Source organism: Ambystoma mexicanum, chromosome 6p, assembly GCF_040938575.1.
Source record: "Ambystoma mexicanum isolate Mex_15411 chromosome 6p, UKY_AmexF1_1, whole genome shotgun sequence".
Classification (NCBI taxonomy): Eukaryota; Metazoa; Chordata; class Amphibia; order Caudata; family Ambystomatidae; genus Ambystoma; species Ambystoma mexicanum.
Genome location: NC_090935.1, coordinates 96,932,461 through 96,949,209, shown reverse-complemented (window position 1 = coordinate 96,949,209; position 16,749 = coordinate 96,932,461). Strand labels below are relative to the sequence as shown.

The following is a 16,749-nucleotide window of genomic DNA, read 5'->3' as shown; positions in this document are numbered from 1 at the left end:
GTCACAGTGATCACCGATCATCGAAATCTGCAGTATCTGAAAACCGCCAAGGCTCAATCCTCCAGACAGCTTCGCTGGGCTCTATTCTTTGCTGAATTTGACTTCGTGATCACTTATCGCCCTGGCAACAAGAACGGCAAAGCGGATGCTCTTTCCCGAATTGGAATGGGAGATAACGTTGCCAATCCAGAACCTGTACCAATAATTCCTGAACAAAGGATCATGGGTCTGATTTCTTCACAATCCATTGAGGATATTGAAGAAAAAACTAAACAACTTGTAACCTCACCAGACTTACTGAACTCGTTACAAAAAGGAAAAGATTTCACCGTAAGCAATGACTTGCCTTATTTCCAAGGACGATTGTTCCTACCACACGCCGATTTACAAAGACAGGTAATCTCCTGCTATCATGATTCATTAATTGAGGGTCACCCTGGCATTGCCAAAACCACAGAAAAGGTGAAGAGACTCTTCTGGTGGCCTTCGTGGAGAAAAGACATAAAGGAATTTGTGATGTCCTGCGGTGTGTGCGCTCAAAACGAGGGTCAGAAGAAGAGGCCGGCTGGTCTTCTGCAACCATTAGACATCCCACCGTGTCCCTGGCATACCCTTTCCATGGACTTCATCACAGACTTACCCTCCTGTTCCAGGTACAACACCATTCTTGTTATTGTGGACCTGTTTTCTAAAATGGCCCACTTCATTCCGCTAAAAGGCTTACCTTCAGCATCAGTCCTAGCCAAAGTATTTCTTGAAAACATCATCCGGCTACACTGCTTCCCGTCAGTACTAATCTCAGATAGGGGGAGCCAGTTTATTTCCCACTTTTGGCGTAGCTGTTGTCGATTAGCTCAAATCGATGTAAGACTTTCGACCAGCCATCATCCCCAGACCGACGGGCAAACCGAGAGAACAAACCAGACTCTCGAGCAATATTTACAATGCATGCTACAACAGTCGGAGAGTAACTGGAAGGACATCCTTTGGATAGCCGAATATGCTTACAACAATTCAGTTCATTCGGGTACCGGGAAGAGTCCCTTCTACATCTTGTATGAGATTCATCCTCGAACCTCCAACCTTGATCCACCTCAAGATCTTGGAACACCCGCCGTGGATCAATTGCACACCGTTATTACCCAAGCTTTTAAGGAAGCGACTGCACATCTACAACAAGCTAAAGAGAGGTACACAAAAGGAGCAGATCAACACCGAAGCAATGCCCCTCAATACCAGGTTGGGGATCAAGTCTGGCTGTCCACCAAACATTTATCGCTTAAAGGGCCTTGCACCTTCCACCCCAAATATCTGGGACCATATCCAATTACGGCCATAATTAATCCAGTGGCCGTTAAATTAGAATTGCCAACCCATATGAGAATACATCCTGTATTTCACGTATCTCTTTTGAAACCCATGCAACCTGGAACCAGATTGACCAATCCTCCAGAGCCCATTCAAGTGAATGGGGAGCCCGAATTTGAAGTAAAAGACATTTTGGACTCTAAAATCATCAGATCGAAGCTATTCTACCTAATCGACTGGAAAGGCTACGGACCTCAGGAAAGGTCATGGGAACCCTATGACCACGTCCATGCTCCTCGTCTAGTCCAGAAATTTCACCGAACCTTTCCCGATAAACCAAAACCCCCGGGGAGGACAAGTTTGGGAGGGGCCTTGAGGGGGGGTGCTGTCATGGGCGCTACTCCCGAGGGGCCAGGACTGGCCCAGCGCCCTCGGAAGCAGACCCGTCTCCACTACTCCGGACCCAGCAGACCCCCACAGGGGCCCTTTGGACCGTGTCCTGGCGCCTTTGGCGCCAGGCTCATGAAGGGTTTCAGTCCCGGCACCATAGGCGCCGGGCTCATATTGATAAACCGTGTAATAATGCTTGGGTGGACTTACCTGAGGCAGACCATGCTGCATATTTACCCAGAACAATCCAGTCTGGTTGAAGTCCCCAGCCATCAGGGCTGGGAGGAACTATTCCCTCCATTCAGGAACTCTTTTCTTACCTGGGTGGAACCGGTGGAAGAACACACACTGGAAGCACTTCTCTGCTATTTAAACCACGCCCGATGGAAAACACGTGCTTCGCGTTATTCTGCAGCAGCAGCAGGACGCTCACCGAGTCGGCTCCTGCATTCCAGGTCCAGAGTCATCTTCAGCTTCCGCGCAGCAACCTGTGGATGAAGAAAGACACAGAACAATACTTACCAGATCCCGGAATCCAGTCACCGGCAAAACCTGCAAAGAATAAACATAAGGTTAGAAAAGTGCAACTCGCTCGCAGCCGCGCCCGCTTACCTGATCCATCCGTGATTGCAACGGAGCTAACCGCGGCCTTCTCTTCGGCAGCTTCTCTGCACCTGAAAGGCAAAGGACATAATTAAAAAGGGGTTCGGGTGAAGGCAGTCGCATTCATCTTAACTTACCAGTTCTTGCACACGCAGAAGTGGCCGCATCAACCGCAGCATCCCGGCACCTGAAAACTAGAAAAAGGACATTATTAGAGGTGCCATTAAAATTGGCCAACGATCATTATACTTGCGTGCATCGGCACGTGCAGTGGCAACGGTATAAAGCCCGCAGCATCCCGGCACCTGAAAACTAGAAAAAGGACATTATTAGAGGTGCCATTAAAAGCGGCCAACGAACATTATACTTACGTGCATCGGCACGTGCAGCGGCAACGGAAAACTACGCCCACAGCATCCAGAGGCCTGAAACAAAGGAAAAGGGACATTATTGAGGTGCCCATCTTTTAAAGCCTAAAGACTACAGTATACTTACAGGCATCCGCTCGTGCAGTAACGGCGGCATCGCTCTTCGGCATCCCAGCACCAGTGCCACAACTAAGGCCGCAAAAGACTTGAGCCTCAACACTGAACTCATCCAGTGACGTAACTGGAATCCACGCACCCCTGCACCAGACGCAGGATGGAGTGCTCAGCATTTATACGCCTAAGGTGAGAGCTCGCCGAGACAAGTAGAAAGCTAGGCTGTGGGAGAAACTGGCGATTGGTGGGAGAAGGAATCCCATCAAACGGTGATTAACCCTTTTTCTTCCACCTGCAGAAAACTTACCCTGCAAGTCAGACATTCGATAAGAGGAAGCCCAGTTCTGAGAGTCTTCCGAGCTCTACGCTTCTCAATTGAAGAAACGATAGCAGCCCAGCCGGGATCAGCGCCTCCGTGGGAATCAGGTGAGCGTTACACTTGGCACTCGTCCACATTTCCGGTATTCTATTTATAGCCAAAATGGCATTGAAAACTTTTGTCAGCAAATCCCAAATCTCTGTGGGTTACAACTTCAAAAAGTTGACAGTCACCTGCCTTAACAAACACCAGCATCAGGGACCATTTCCCTTTCATGTATTTCTGTTTCTTATCGCTTAATAGGATTTTATATTCACCTCTCAGCCCATGATGTTTCTCCTTATCTAGCTGTTCTTTTCCATTTCAAGTAAGCAAACAATTTGCGTTTAGCGTTTCCACAATCAGTGTCGAACAATGGTACTTCTTCTTTGCACCCTTGGCGATAAGAGATCTAGTGGTAGTGACGAGAGGCTGAATCTGTTAAATCTGTTTTCCAAATTCCCATAGGATGTTTCCTTCCATGCTGTCCCTTGAGTAAAGTCGCTGAATATTCCCTACTACTGAACTATATATGTTATTGATTTGATTTTCCTGAATCAATGATGCCCATTTATCTGAGCGACGGGCATAGCCCGTGACCACAATATCAGTAGAACAAGAGGAAAAATTGCACTTGTTGATTTCACTTTACTATTGCCCTTGAGGAGGAGAACTAATGGCCTGTGGTCACTTTCAAAGCATTCAACCACTTGGAGCCCTGCAACTTGTTACCAATCTCGAGCAAGTACCAAGGCATGTTCTATTCTTGAGCTCCCATTTGGGCTGTAGTATGTATCGTTGGCGGGCTGATCAAGGGGGACGTGACCGTTACATGCCGTCAGTTCAAGATTGTGTAGAAACTCGGTAGCGATTCTTTCTTTGGGTTCTTACTGGTATCATTGCACCTATTCGAGGAATACCCCATATTCCATCCTGGTCTTCCCACAGGCCCTCAAACTCTTTTATGGGCTCCTATTGTGTATTAAGATCTCCCATGACGATTATCTCATAGTGGTGCAGGTCTCCCTGTTCCCAGCTGGATATGCATACATCCAGTTTTACAAGGGCATTTGAATGAGTTCTGTGATTGGGCCTATTATAGATGTTAAATAATAACATGCATCGGTTCTCCAGCATTCTAACAACAAGCTGCTGGAGATCTGGGGAGCCTGTGTTGACCTGGCTGACTTCCCAGTTCAGGGCTGCCATAACCCAAGTGGCGAAGCGCCATATAGCCTTCCCTTTGGACCCTTCTTGTTTCTGATGTCAAATAGATATCCAGGAGTATGACTCATTTCTTCAATAGCCCACTTTTCTTGTAGGACACTGACATCAAAGACCTCCATAGATTTTGCCCACTCGCTTTCAATGAGATGTTTGGCAACCCCAGCAATATTCCAGGATGTCAGCTTGATGTCATTGCTCACTGGCTGGGGTAACGCTCCTGGTGTTGGCATCAGTCAATCTATATCATCCAGCCCTCATGGGCATCTCAAATGCTGCTCGGAGCATCCCCTTCCTAAGGTGTGATATGTGACCAACCATTTTAACCCATTCAACAAAAATGTATTGTGTGGGTGAGCAGTTGAGGGTGGGGTGAGAAAACCCACCCAAACTCCCTTTGGGATCCCTCGCTATGCTCGGTAACTCTGGCATATTTGTGGCAAATGTTTACGCCCCTCCAATTAAAGAATTCACCAGCTACCACTGGACGGTTGTGTCCTTTTCCAAGTGTAAATAATAATTGGCATTAGTTATGACTTCTTCTCCATAAGCAATGTTGAAAATGAACATAGGTCGTTTAGGCTGCAGCCATCCATCATATTTTAATATATTAAATGGACAATTTCAAATGGCTATTCATAAATTAACAGATTAACATGTGATAGTTAATTTGTCACTTCTTGGTTTATACATCCCAAATATATGAAAATGATTTATAAACCAGCATTGGCAATGCCAATAGTTTGTGCTTTTGTGTAGGCATGGATTGGAAAGGCACTTGCCAGGCACTGCTGTAGTGTTATTAACTAGCCATAGATGGTAGCAGCAGCAAAATGGTGGAAATACCTGGGCATCTAATAGCAGGGCCTGGCAAATACCTTATACTTATACACAAATCTGTTAGTTTTGACAATGCTTGCTTTTATCAGTACTTCAGTGAAGGACACTCGGAGTGCTTTCAAATATTGTCTAAAGGCAGCCCTGGTTAAGAAATGTTTAATACATCAGTAGTAGGTTTACAGCTCCAATAAGCCCTTAACTCTCAGAAAACTGCTTTGAGATAACACTGGAAGGCACTTCAAGCATAACGTTTGATTGTAAAGCTTGATTAAAGCAAGCTCAAAGAGTTCTCATGAGGAGGTTTTTTGGAAGCGGCAGCGCAGGAACTTGGTGGGAATGGCTCTATGGATTAGCATGGCCATGGGCAGCCAATGTGTGATGTGGCAGATCAGAAGGACAGGTATGCTCTGAGGACATTTCCAACATGTGTTTATTAAACAATAAAAATAAGGCATATTTTTCCCTATCGCTATGGGGTGTTCCCTACCTATTTTACTATTGAAGGTGCTAATCAGTCGTCAGTGAATATCCAAAGGAATGAGTCCACTGTCCCAAACTAATGCTAACGGACTCTACCACTATTCTAACAAACTAAGGACAGGAGAAGGACTCCCTTCTCCTGATGGTTGCTTCTCGCACTTCTCTTCTTTAGGCTTTTGAGTTTCCTATTGTTAATATCCTGTAATTCTCTTTGTAGAACTTTGACTGTCCTCTCCTCTTTAGGGATTACTTTCTTTGGTCTTTCTTGAATCCGTTGATTCGGGCTAATATGCTCTGGAAAATCTTGGAAAATGTCTTATCATATATGTTGTTTATAATCATGCTTCAAGCTTTCTTGGCATAGTCTGTCTGGTATATTTGTTATTTCTGAGGCTTCTCTGCCCCTCACTTTATGATACTCTTTCTCTATTGCGTTCCCCTCAATATCCCTTGAGTAACAGGGTGTTTTCTCCTCTTCATAGGTTAGTGTGACCCATTTTCCATTTATCCCTCCCTCAAGATGATTTATGTTCTCGCTTCTTTTATTAACATTGTTCAAGTTCATCAGATTCGCTCATATGGTTTCGTCAATTGCACTGAGACAAGCTTTGCCATGGGAAAGTCTTCGGGCATTGTACCGGTGTGGGACCTCTTGTTTCGCTTAGTTCCTCTGTCAGCTCTTTTCCACCAGCGCCTTCCCCCTGCGGTTTTCTCTCTCTCATTTGGCCTCTCAGTTTCCCGACAGGTGACCGGAGCGTATGCAACTCCTGGTCGTTACAGTGTCTGCTTCCTCAGCCAGGCAGCCTGCCCACCACAAAGTCTTCATGATCGCGCCACCATTCCAATCCGGGCTCCACTTGCTGATGCTTCTCGCTTGCTGTCCATGCTGGTCTTCCAGTGTTTGTTTCCCAGGTTCAGAACACTTCTGAATGTCATGGGCTCCGCGGCTCTCTCCAGCTCTATCCCCTCTAGCTCTTAAGCTTCTAGGGGCTTTCTCCTGCCTGCATATGCATTCCTCTGTCTGCATCGTTCGCCCTGCACTCTCTGTTCAACCTCCTCGTCGCAGTTGATTGGAGACTTTTATTTAAAGAGACCTTTTCATTTTCTTCCAGGTAATGGCATAAAATATCTTTCTCTTCAGCCAAGTCTCGGGACTCGACTTTGGATATTAAATAGTCCCATGTAAGCCATAATGTGAATTGGTTTAGGGAGTTCCTAACATGAACGTGAGTCCTTGTCCCCTAAGGGGTAGTCTCTCCCGGTGAGGTCCCATAGGGGAGAGGCAAGTGGGACCTCACCGGGAGAGACTACCCCTCACTCCCTTCCCTCACTCCCTTCTCTTCCCTAGCCTCATGGGGGGGAGGGGAAAGGAGGGAGGGTTTGGGGACTCGCCCAGGGGACAAGGGATGAATTCCCTCAATACATCACAGTGGGTAAATAAAAAAACACCTACATGCTTCGTGTCTTGCCTTATATGCCATTTCAGTCTGCAATGTAATGCAATCATTTCTGCTAATAGGTGGCACATTAGCGCCACCTAAAACCCAAACTAAAAATGAATACTTTCTTGTTAACTAAATGTTTTTATTTTTAAACCAAACCACCTTAAACACTTAGCAGCTGCATTTTCTGATTCACGTATTCAAGTATATGCTTGGTAAGATATCGCATTGTAAAATGAAAAGCAAAGCAGGCCTCAAAATAGGGCCCTTGTGCATGTTTCCAAACCACTGTAATATGTATCTAACCCAGCAGTATCATAGCTTTAGCCTGGTGTGTAATCTGTTTATGCACTGCTTCATACAGGATTTCTTTTAAAATGCATTACATGTCTCTTTTACGAAGGGTCCAGAAGGATAAAGATTTCACTGTAGCAAATAATAGTTAACCTTTTGAGAGTGCCGTAGAAAATATATTCCCTAAAAGAGCTGTTCTGTTTTACCACAAAGTTTGTATATATACATCCTAATTTTGGGGGATACAGGGGGCCTGGGCCCCCAATGAATCACAGACTAAAAAAGTGAAGGGGACACTGCTACTGATCGGATGTTTCATGGAGCAGCTAGAATGAGAGATGAGTCTGCCTTCAGGTGGTGCACCTTGTGACGCTACTGACATAGCAACCGGTAATGTGGCAATTTAGGATTGAAGAAGGGGCAGAGTCATAATTGGGGAATAATCCCTGAGCCAAGGGGGCATTACCGGGGGCCCATAGTTACAGGCCCAAGCGCAGCCCCGGGGTGTTATTGGACACAGTAATGACCTCCCGAGAGGGGCTTATTGCCATTAGTTACTCTGCCCTTTAGATCGGGGTACTAATGGTGTTTTTTTTTTGATTGCGAGACACGTCCCGTTTCACAGGCAATAATTATTATTATTTATTTTTAAATGGCAGCCGCGGACTGGGAAAACTAGTCTGATCTCCCTTTCCGTGGCAGCCATAGTAAACAATGGCCACCATGGAACAAGAGAAGGGCATTCACGTTGGCCCTTCTCCCTTTCCATTGCAGCCATTAAAGTAAATGAATAAAAAGGTAAACAAAAAAATGGCCGCCATGGAAGAGGGAGAAGGGTCTATCTACCCTTTTCCCTTTCCATTGTGTTCTGAACAAAAAAAGAAAGAAAAACCGAAGACCGGTGCAAGGAAACCGCCACTACGTGTGCGGACTTAACATAAATAAGGTAAGGCTCGCATTTCATTGTTTTAACGTGTGCCGGGTACTTATTGTTAATTTTGATGGGATACATAGGTTCTATCTCGAGGAAACCCAAATAAGCGAACACCTCCTCGTTTAAAGCAAAGGCAGCTATTCAAAAAACTTCAAAACATTATGTCTGACAAATATTCATTAAAGGGAAAATCAGCATAATGAGTGAGCGATAATCCCAAATGACGAGGACAAACAGGCCACCATTTGAGGTACAAGAAATTATAAGTCATATATGCTTGAAAAAAGCTAGGTGGGCAAAAGCTTAAACTCTGGAATAATGACAAATTTATAAAGAAAGGAGACACAATTCTTTTATGTATACCAGTAGAGGGTGAACAAACAGTCACTGAAATGTGCTAACATTTTAAAAGAGGACCAAAAGAAGCAGAGTTGTTTCCCAAAATTCAGTTCATTGCTCACAGCTGGTGCCAAATGGGACATAGCCTTTTTTTTTTATAAAGAGTGTAAGTGTAAACGCCCCAGAAAACCTTTTAGAATCGATGGATAGTCTCATTCCACAAAAGTGCTAGCAAGGAAGGATGACAAATACAGAGGACAGATTGACATTCCTAAATGGTATAAACGCAGGACAGGAAGCAAGTATTTCTCTGTCTGGCTGTGCTTTTAACTGGTAGTCGCCATTACCAGGGAGACTCAAAGGATCCTTGAACAAAGGCAATGGAGTAAAATAAACATTATTTGATGTGAAAAATACATATGGCCAAAATACTGGTCTGCTTTTACTAAGTGAGCAAGCGTAATGTTGGAAACCATATGGATTCTATGTATAAAGAGCATGAAGGAAATGAAATGCAATTTATGGTGCTTATGCAGACTTGACCTAAGTTCTTACTCTTGTTTTTTATTTTATGCATATGTTCACAGGAGGATTGACTGCACCTGAAGCTGCGGTCAAAGTGTACCGCTACCCTTCACTCTTGCAGCCCCTGCAATGATTGAAGTGGTGGCTAAGTTGGTACGAGGCCCCGTCTTCCTGGCGGGCGAAGTGCTGGAGTGTGTAATCACTTTCACCAACCCCTTATCTGCACTCTCCACTTCAGCGACCAGGTAGTGTATTCACTGTTGAATAGAGGCCTCCATGTTTTTAGAACATGTGCTTGGTGAGAGTGAAAAACTTTACACATATGGTGGTGAATTAAGTAGCCCTAGAGTGCTTTTTTGGTTAGCAGAGTGCGGTTAGTATCCAGAACAAAAAGGGAGCTGTAGCATATCTTCATGACTTTATGGAATCTCCTCTGTTAGGTGTTAAGGAATTTCAAAAGCATTTGTCCTAAGATGTACGGGCTGCAAGTTTCTGAAGAAAATGAAGTGCGTTTGTCCCCACACGTTGAAGACTTGGAGTTGGGTTGGTTTCTTGAGTCTTCGCTGGAAGCAGAAGAAGGATAAACTTTGCACGAAGGCTTCCAAGCTCTTATCCTCCTTGAAGTTGTTGCAGAGCTTGACTCTGCTCACCATGACATCGATCTATTCTACCTGGGGCTGTTGGGTGCCAGTGGTGTAGTGGCTAGTGGTGTAGTCCAACTCTGCCTTCTCCTTTTTTAGCTGCATCAATCACAGCGCTTTGTCCTTCCTACCTTTTTCATTCACCCCACAGCTATCATCTTGTGTAGTCTCAAAGAGCTCATCTCTTAGCCCTCCTCTCTTTGGATTTATCTTGAAGCCCTTCTCTCCTTTGAGTTATCCCCTTACCAATAACACCTTTTCCCCATCCTACCAGATAGGGTACCTAGGAATTCAACCCCCACCCCCGTTTCCCAATACGAACACTTTCTCATGGACAGCTCATCGTGAGCGACAACAGACTAGCACCAGAGCTGTATACCTGACATGGCCCAACACCATGGACAGGCAAGGCCAGGCAATTACGCATTATTACTCACACATGACTTCCGTCACACTTCTCCACCTGGATGAAAGGCGGAGCACGAAAGCACACTCTGAGCGAGGCAAACCACACGAAGAAACAGCAGTTCCAAGATGGCAGTTAGCCTCCAGAGCTCACTTTGCTCTATGATTATGATTGCATTATATATTAGCACCTAAGGGAGAGAGCTGGACAAACTGTTTTTAGAGCCTTTTATCATATCAATTTATTTGTGTCCATTCATGCATCTAACCTTTTACCTTTTGCAGACACTCATCCAGGGCTTGTGAAGACTACTTGGCCGCTCGCTTAGTCAAGTAGGTTTTATGATGGGCGGCACCATTTACAGGGATGTTTGAAACTTTTATGTGACATTTAGTTTGCAGTAAATGTCAAATAAAAGTTTCACTGTTCATGGCTGACCTCTGGGTGGCAGCAGAGTGCCAAACAAAGTGGGTTTGTGGTGACATGCACCATTCTACAGAAAGCACATTTACATTTTTTGTCAACGGGCGAGTGCATTTCGCTTTATTTGAGTAGGTAAACTAAGTTACTCTACTTACAGGTGTAGTGAAATGCAAAAGAATTTGAAAGGCATGACTCATCGCAGTAACGTCTTACCTCAGTGGTACAACAGAATGCTGTATTGATGCTCTTTTTATGTATTTGGTACAAATAACTTCTTGTGACATTACAAATATTAGTACAACATTCCTAATCAAATTGGTTTGTTTGCTAATCAAGAACATTATAATTGGCAAACTCTGCTAATCAATTTTTGAAAACTAATGTATGCCTTGCACCCAGAATACTTTGCCTACAGGAATTGGAGCGGGACAGGTAAAAGGAAGAGACATGAACCATGATAGTGGACAGGTAAAAGGAAGAGACCTAAACCATGATAGTGGGACCCCTACCATGCCTACTCTAACTCTGCCACCTTCCAATGCCTGGTGATTGCAAAGGGGCTTCAGTGTTCAGCACTCTGGTGTGAAAGTGGCTTTTTAATATCCATGCTTCTTTTCAGTCAATGGTTCCCATGAGGGCTCGTTGGAAAAGTGCCTATTCCCTGGGGGAAGGTATTACCCTTCCTGTAGGAGAATGGAAGGAGCAGCATTCTGTTTATTGTTTCCGCATACCAGCGGTGGTGACAGTACGGCCAGGCACCAATATACATCAGTCATGTCCTAGCTGGAAGCTGCTCTCAGAGCTGACACTACTGTGATAGCAAATTACTCTTGACTGTGTAACTGTGCACTCTTAGTAGTCACCTAGCCGCAACCATGCATGGCTTATATTCACATATTTCTGTGACACCAGACTGACTAAGACGTAAAATTATCTGAATTTAGTTCAGCAGTGAAGCTAGTTAAAATGTCTCCCTTGAGGGACTTATGTGTTTCCTTTACAGCCGCTTGGACACTGTCACCTTTGAACCAGCTCTGTGCCACTGAAGAGCTGCACCTGTAGGTGTCAAGAGATTGCTTACAGCAAAGGCGCATGTGTGCTCTGTAAATTTGGCATGGAACATGTATGAAAGGGGGGCCTGATTGACCTACCTCCCTTTCAGAAACTGAATTACTTGCTTCCTTCTATGTCATTAAAACTCAAATAAAGATCTGGCTGTTTCTTTGACTGTTGAGATGGATTTCCAAAATCAGCCCGGATCGGCAAGTTTTAGGAGTCCACCCTAGTAGTATGTGCAAAGGTGTTTATTTGGGACTTTACAAACAGCTTGGGCTAAGGGTTCTTGGGAAGTTCTCTGTCCTGATTTGATTCATGGGGAGTTGCCGCTAGGATCCTCTCTCTCTCTTTCTCACTCTTTCTCTTTTTCTCTCTCTGTCTCTCTCTTTCTCCATTGTGGTCTTATAGCTTCTCTTGACCTAACCTGCTTAGTACTGTTAGGGAGTTAGAGATGGTGCCTTCTTTCACCCGGCATCACTCTTACTTCTTTCACACACACTCGTACCTGACCCTTCACTTGTACTGGTCTCTACAGATGTTCTTCTCCTACCGTACTACTGTCCCTTCATCTCTCACTCAGTCTTTCTACCTCCACCCATTGATCTGACTTCTCGCACCTTTATACTCTATCGCTTCATACTGTCTCTGCTGTGACAAATCGTGGAATGACGCCACTTCTCCCCAAGGGGAAGCCATTCCCTTTAAGACTAGGGTTGTGTGGCCGCTAAACCAATATTCATGCTCTGAAACACTTGTGTATGAGCGCGATACAAATAAAATATATCATATCATCATTTAGGGGAGGACTTCCCTCTTGGGGATGAGGACGTACATTCTAGGCCACACAACCATGATTCCATTCTTTTCCCCATCACACAGCTCATACCTCCTTCACATGGCTCTCCTTCCCACACCCACAAGTTGTATTACAATACCGCAAACCATGGTTGTACTGACTCGAGTAGGCTCTGAGGAAACATGAAGATCATATCATTGAAACCGACAAGGGACTTTGACAGTAATGGCACGAGCAAGCCCTGAGGAGCCATGGAGATTGCCTCAGTAAAACAGACAAAAGACTCTTGTAATTCTCCAAAGCAGAAAACTCCTCTAAAAATGGAAGAAGGACTTACCTGGTTGTGAAGCCGGCCCAGGAGCAATGGTGAGGGTGGAAGTTGCCCGACGGGGGAAGCTGGGAGTGGTGTAGACCAGAGGGCTGAGTAAGCCAGGGAGATGCAGAAGGTGTCTCCAGCAGGTGACCCAACATCACACTTGAGAAGGCCGAGCAATGGCATGGCCTCCAGCAGGGGGTGGACCGCGTGGTCCAATAACTGGGAGCCGCTGCGGAACCCCTTAAGAGCAGGAAGGCAGTATGAAGCAGATGGCTGACGTGCCCCCGTAACTTGATGAACCGGAACCAAGTCAGCATCCCTCAGAAGATAATGGGAGACCCGAGCTGTCCGGTGGGAACTAGGGGAAAGCAAAGGGGTCCCTGTTTCTGGCCTTGAGAAATAGTAAATCAACAGACTGAAGGACCCAGACCAGCACATAATAGATTGACAACGGTTGACCACTCCGTAAGGCTAGATCTGTTCATACCGCAATTGCGACGAAATATATAGCGACATGAAACAGGAGCTCTGGATTACCATCCACAATATTAATTGACGGGTACAGGAATCAAGGAGCGTCTAAGCCTCAGACGAAGAGCACAAGCTCGAAACACGTGTCATGCTGACTCGCTGACTCGCAATGCAATAAAAATCTGACTTGAAATACAATCAAGTTACCTGTGGCGTCGCAGTAGTCAATAATTCATGACATTTCCGCAGTGTGAATGTATCCATGTTTGTATACGTAATAGATTAGGGCAACCAAAGAGAGCTTTCTTGTCACTGTGGTGACGATAAGCCCACTGACCACCAGAGATGGGTTAGAAAACCTAACACGTACAAACCCAGCATCCGAGGAGAACATCATCACTGCAGTCACAACAATAAGTCCACTGACCACCAGAGAAGGGTCGGGGACCCAAACGATTGTAAAATAGGCATCCGAGGAGAGCTTCCTCGTCGCAGTGGCAGCAATAAGCCCACTCCCCACCGGAGAAGGGTCTGGAACTTTGCTAACACCAAAACAGCATGGCAAAGTGTACATCAAAATGAAGATTGTGAGAGAATACTTTTTAGATGCTAGGTCAAGGGAGTAATTCCCCCTCTGACCTTGTTGTGAACTGTTCCAAGCAACACCAGGAACAGGGAGTCATTCTCATGGTCCCGAACTGGGAGTTGTGCTAGAGACGCCAGGGAAAGGGAGTCATTCCCCCTGGTTTTATTGCCAACCGTATAGATCTAGATGAGGAGTGGACTCATTCTACTGGACGTGGAATTGTATAAAGGTTGCGTGAAAACTGCAAGTCAGGGGAAGGGAGTCATTCCCCCTGGTATTTTCGTTGCAAGAGAACTTTGTTTTAAACACTTTCCGAACATCAGGAGGAGGGAGACATTCTCCTGGAGAAAGAACTTTCTGTTAGATTATCCTTTAGTTGTAGTGTGTGGGATAGAACTAGGTTGTGGCAGAGGACGGTGGAGTTTGTTTTGACAGACATTCTTACGGACCCTTTACTACTAGTTTTGAGGCAGAAAAAACCCTCTTGGAGGATGGGAATAGTGAGGGCTTTTTTTATGCACAAATAAATCTATGATATGGTGTGACCTTTATAACGCGCCTGTACACAAGTGTTTCTGGCGCGAAAATCATGCAACCACCACCATGCAACCTTTGTGTCAGCTTCCTTCTTTGACTCCCTTGCACTACATCCTGCTATTTCCGTTGTTCCCTTCCTCCCACTCTACTTCCTTGCCTCTTGCTATTCGTCTGTTATTTTCTCTTTCCACTCTTACCACTAGCTACTTCTATTCTCCAACTCACTGTTCTTACTCGGTTACTAACACTATCCCGTTTATTCCTTTACATCCTACTACTGTCAATCTATTTATCTTCCTACTCAGTAGTGCGCACATTTGCCCTCTACTGCCAACTACCACTGTACTGCCTGTTTCTCTCACTCGCTACTTCGCTTCTCTGCTACGCCACTACTATTACCTCTGCCACTACTACCAATTTGCCACTTTTGCTCTACCTCTACGCCTAAGACTCCACTCTTGCACACAAAACACTCCACAGATTCCCTCCTTATAGTAGCCTCCACACTCCTTTGTACGCTCTCGCTTTCTCTGGTATTTCAGACGTCCTCCTCCTCCTCCTGTCCTCACTCAACTAATCCACCCTCAAGCATTCACACACACTTACTTACTTGTATACTCACAGGATTGTGAACTTACCCTATCCATTAGACTTATCTGTCTCCAGGGGGTGTGTCAGGAGAATGCCATGGGAGGGCTTAAGAGGGCTTGTAAGCCCCTCCACCCTCCTGGACCCTGATGGTGTGCAGGTATGCTGGATGGAGGGCTTCCATGGGGCCTTTTCATATAATATTTATGCCTGGTGGCTTAGTGGAGTAATAATTAAATAGTCTCTGGTGGGTTAGCAGGGCTCTTATTGGTATGGAATCCAGCAAACACGGTCTGCCGGAGCCACGTGGTTGTTGCAGCATCCCCTGGTACTATGTAAAACCTAACGCATCCTCCAGCAGCCGGTGTTGCCGTTCGCCTCATCCCTTTCATTGATGTAGATCTCCGCTGCCCGATCTTTCGCTTCTCCTCGCTCTGTGGCGCTGAACTGGGTCCTTCCTGGCCCCCGCCACCTAAAACCTTCAAGTAAGGAAGGGTGAGAGGGCGTCTGCCCTCTATGATGAATCTGATGGCGTCATCACTAAGCCCCCGGCGGCAATCGCCTTCCATGTGGCTAGGGGATGGCAGCTGCTTCCTGATTCTGACCCTCGCGGTGGCTATATGAGAGAAGATCACATCGGAGGAGTAAGCCTGTGGGGGAATGTCATGGCTCCATCGGGTGAGACATGGTGTCTCCCATTTTCCCTTGAAAATGACCTCCTCATGTCTGAAACCTTCATGGCCTATTGTCATGCATCTGCTTGTTTTCCTATGAAGAGTTAGGACTGTTTGTCTTCCCCCCCCCCCCCTTGATGCTTGGTTCATTAGTCCCTGTGTTTACTGTGTTTGTCTCGGTAGGATAGCTCAGCGGCAGCGTGCTCGCCTTGGAAGCAAGACGACACAGAACAACACAGGTTCGATACCCCGGGTCCGCGCTTAAAAACCTCTGGGTATTGAGCGCGTTATAAATAACCTTTCATATCATATCATGATGCATTATTGGTAACTATTAATGACAAAATAAAACTGAAGTATTATAGTTCCATTGTTCTAGATTTGCTTTTTCAGATTTAGATAAAATGATGACAACCAGTCACAAATTGAATTCCCTATACTTTACAACTCCAACCCTAAGCTGTATGTCTCAGGAGGATAGATCAGGGGCAACGTGCTCGCCTTGGAAGCAAGATGACACGGAGCAACACCGGTTCGATCCATGGGTCCGCGCATAGAAACCTATGGGTATTAAGCGCGTTATAATTAACATTTCATATCATATGGGGCATAGTGCCCAAAAGTCTTTGGTTGCAGCACAAGGTTTCTTATAGGTAAGGGTTCTCTATAGAGAAGCAATGAACAGGGGGGCTTTGTTCGCATAAGAGATGCCCAGGGGTTTCAATTTGAGGCTTTTACCGGTCGAGTGCAACTGCAAGATGCAAGCCCAGTCGATGAAGGAATGCAGACTTCGACAATGCAGAGTTCTTCAGGCCACTTCACTGGTCGGAGTAAGGTGAATTCCAGTCATGATCACCATTTGCAGGTGATGAGAGGCGTCCTTCCAGATGCAGCCAAAAAGCAGCTCCTGGACCGGTTCCCTTGATGCTAGGAAGCTGAAAATTCAGAAGGCGACTTGTGGAGCAAGCTTGCCACCACCCAAGTTCCACGCTTGAATGGGGGAACGGTGACGACTTCAGCAAAAAGCCCACAATAG

At 45.6% G+C, this 16,749-nt stretch overlaps 1 protein-coding gene across 1 annotated transcript in view; it reads left to right on the top strand.

Annotated features, from left to right (window-relative positions):
• The window catches only part of RGP1 (RGP1 homolog, RAB6A GEF complex partner 1), a 206,833-nt gene that overhangs the window by 51,837 nt on the left and 138,247 nt on the right, over positions 1–16,749 (top strand). The window contains exon 2 of the mRNA XM_069626776.1: positions 9,282–9,464. Within this exon, the coding sequence (XP_069482877.1) occupies positions 9,349–9,464 (116 nt within the window). The 5' untranslated portion in view covers positions 9,282–9,348. The remainder of the gene's footprint in view (positions 1–9,281; positions 9,465–16,749) is intronic.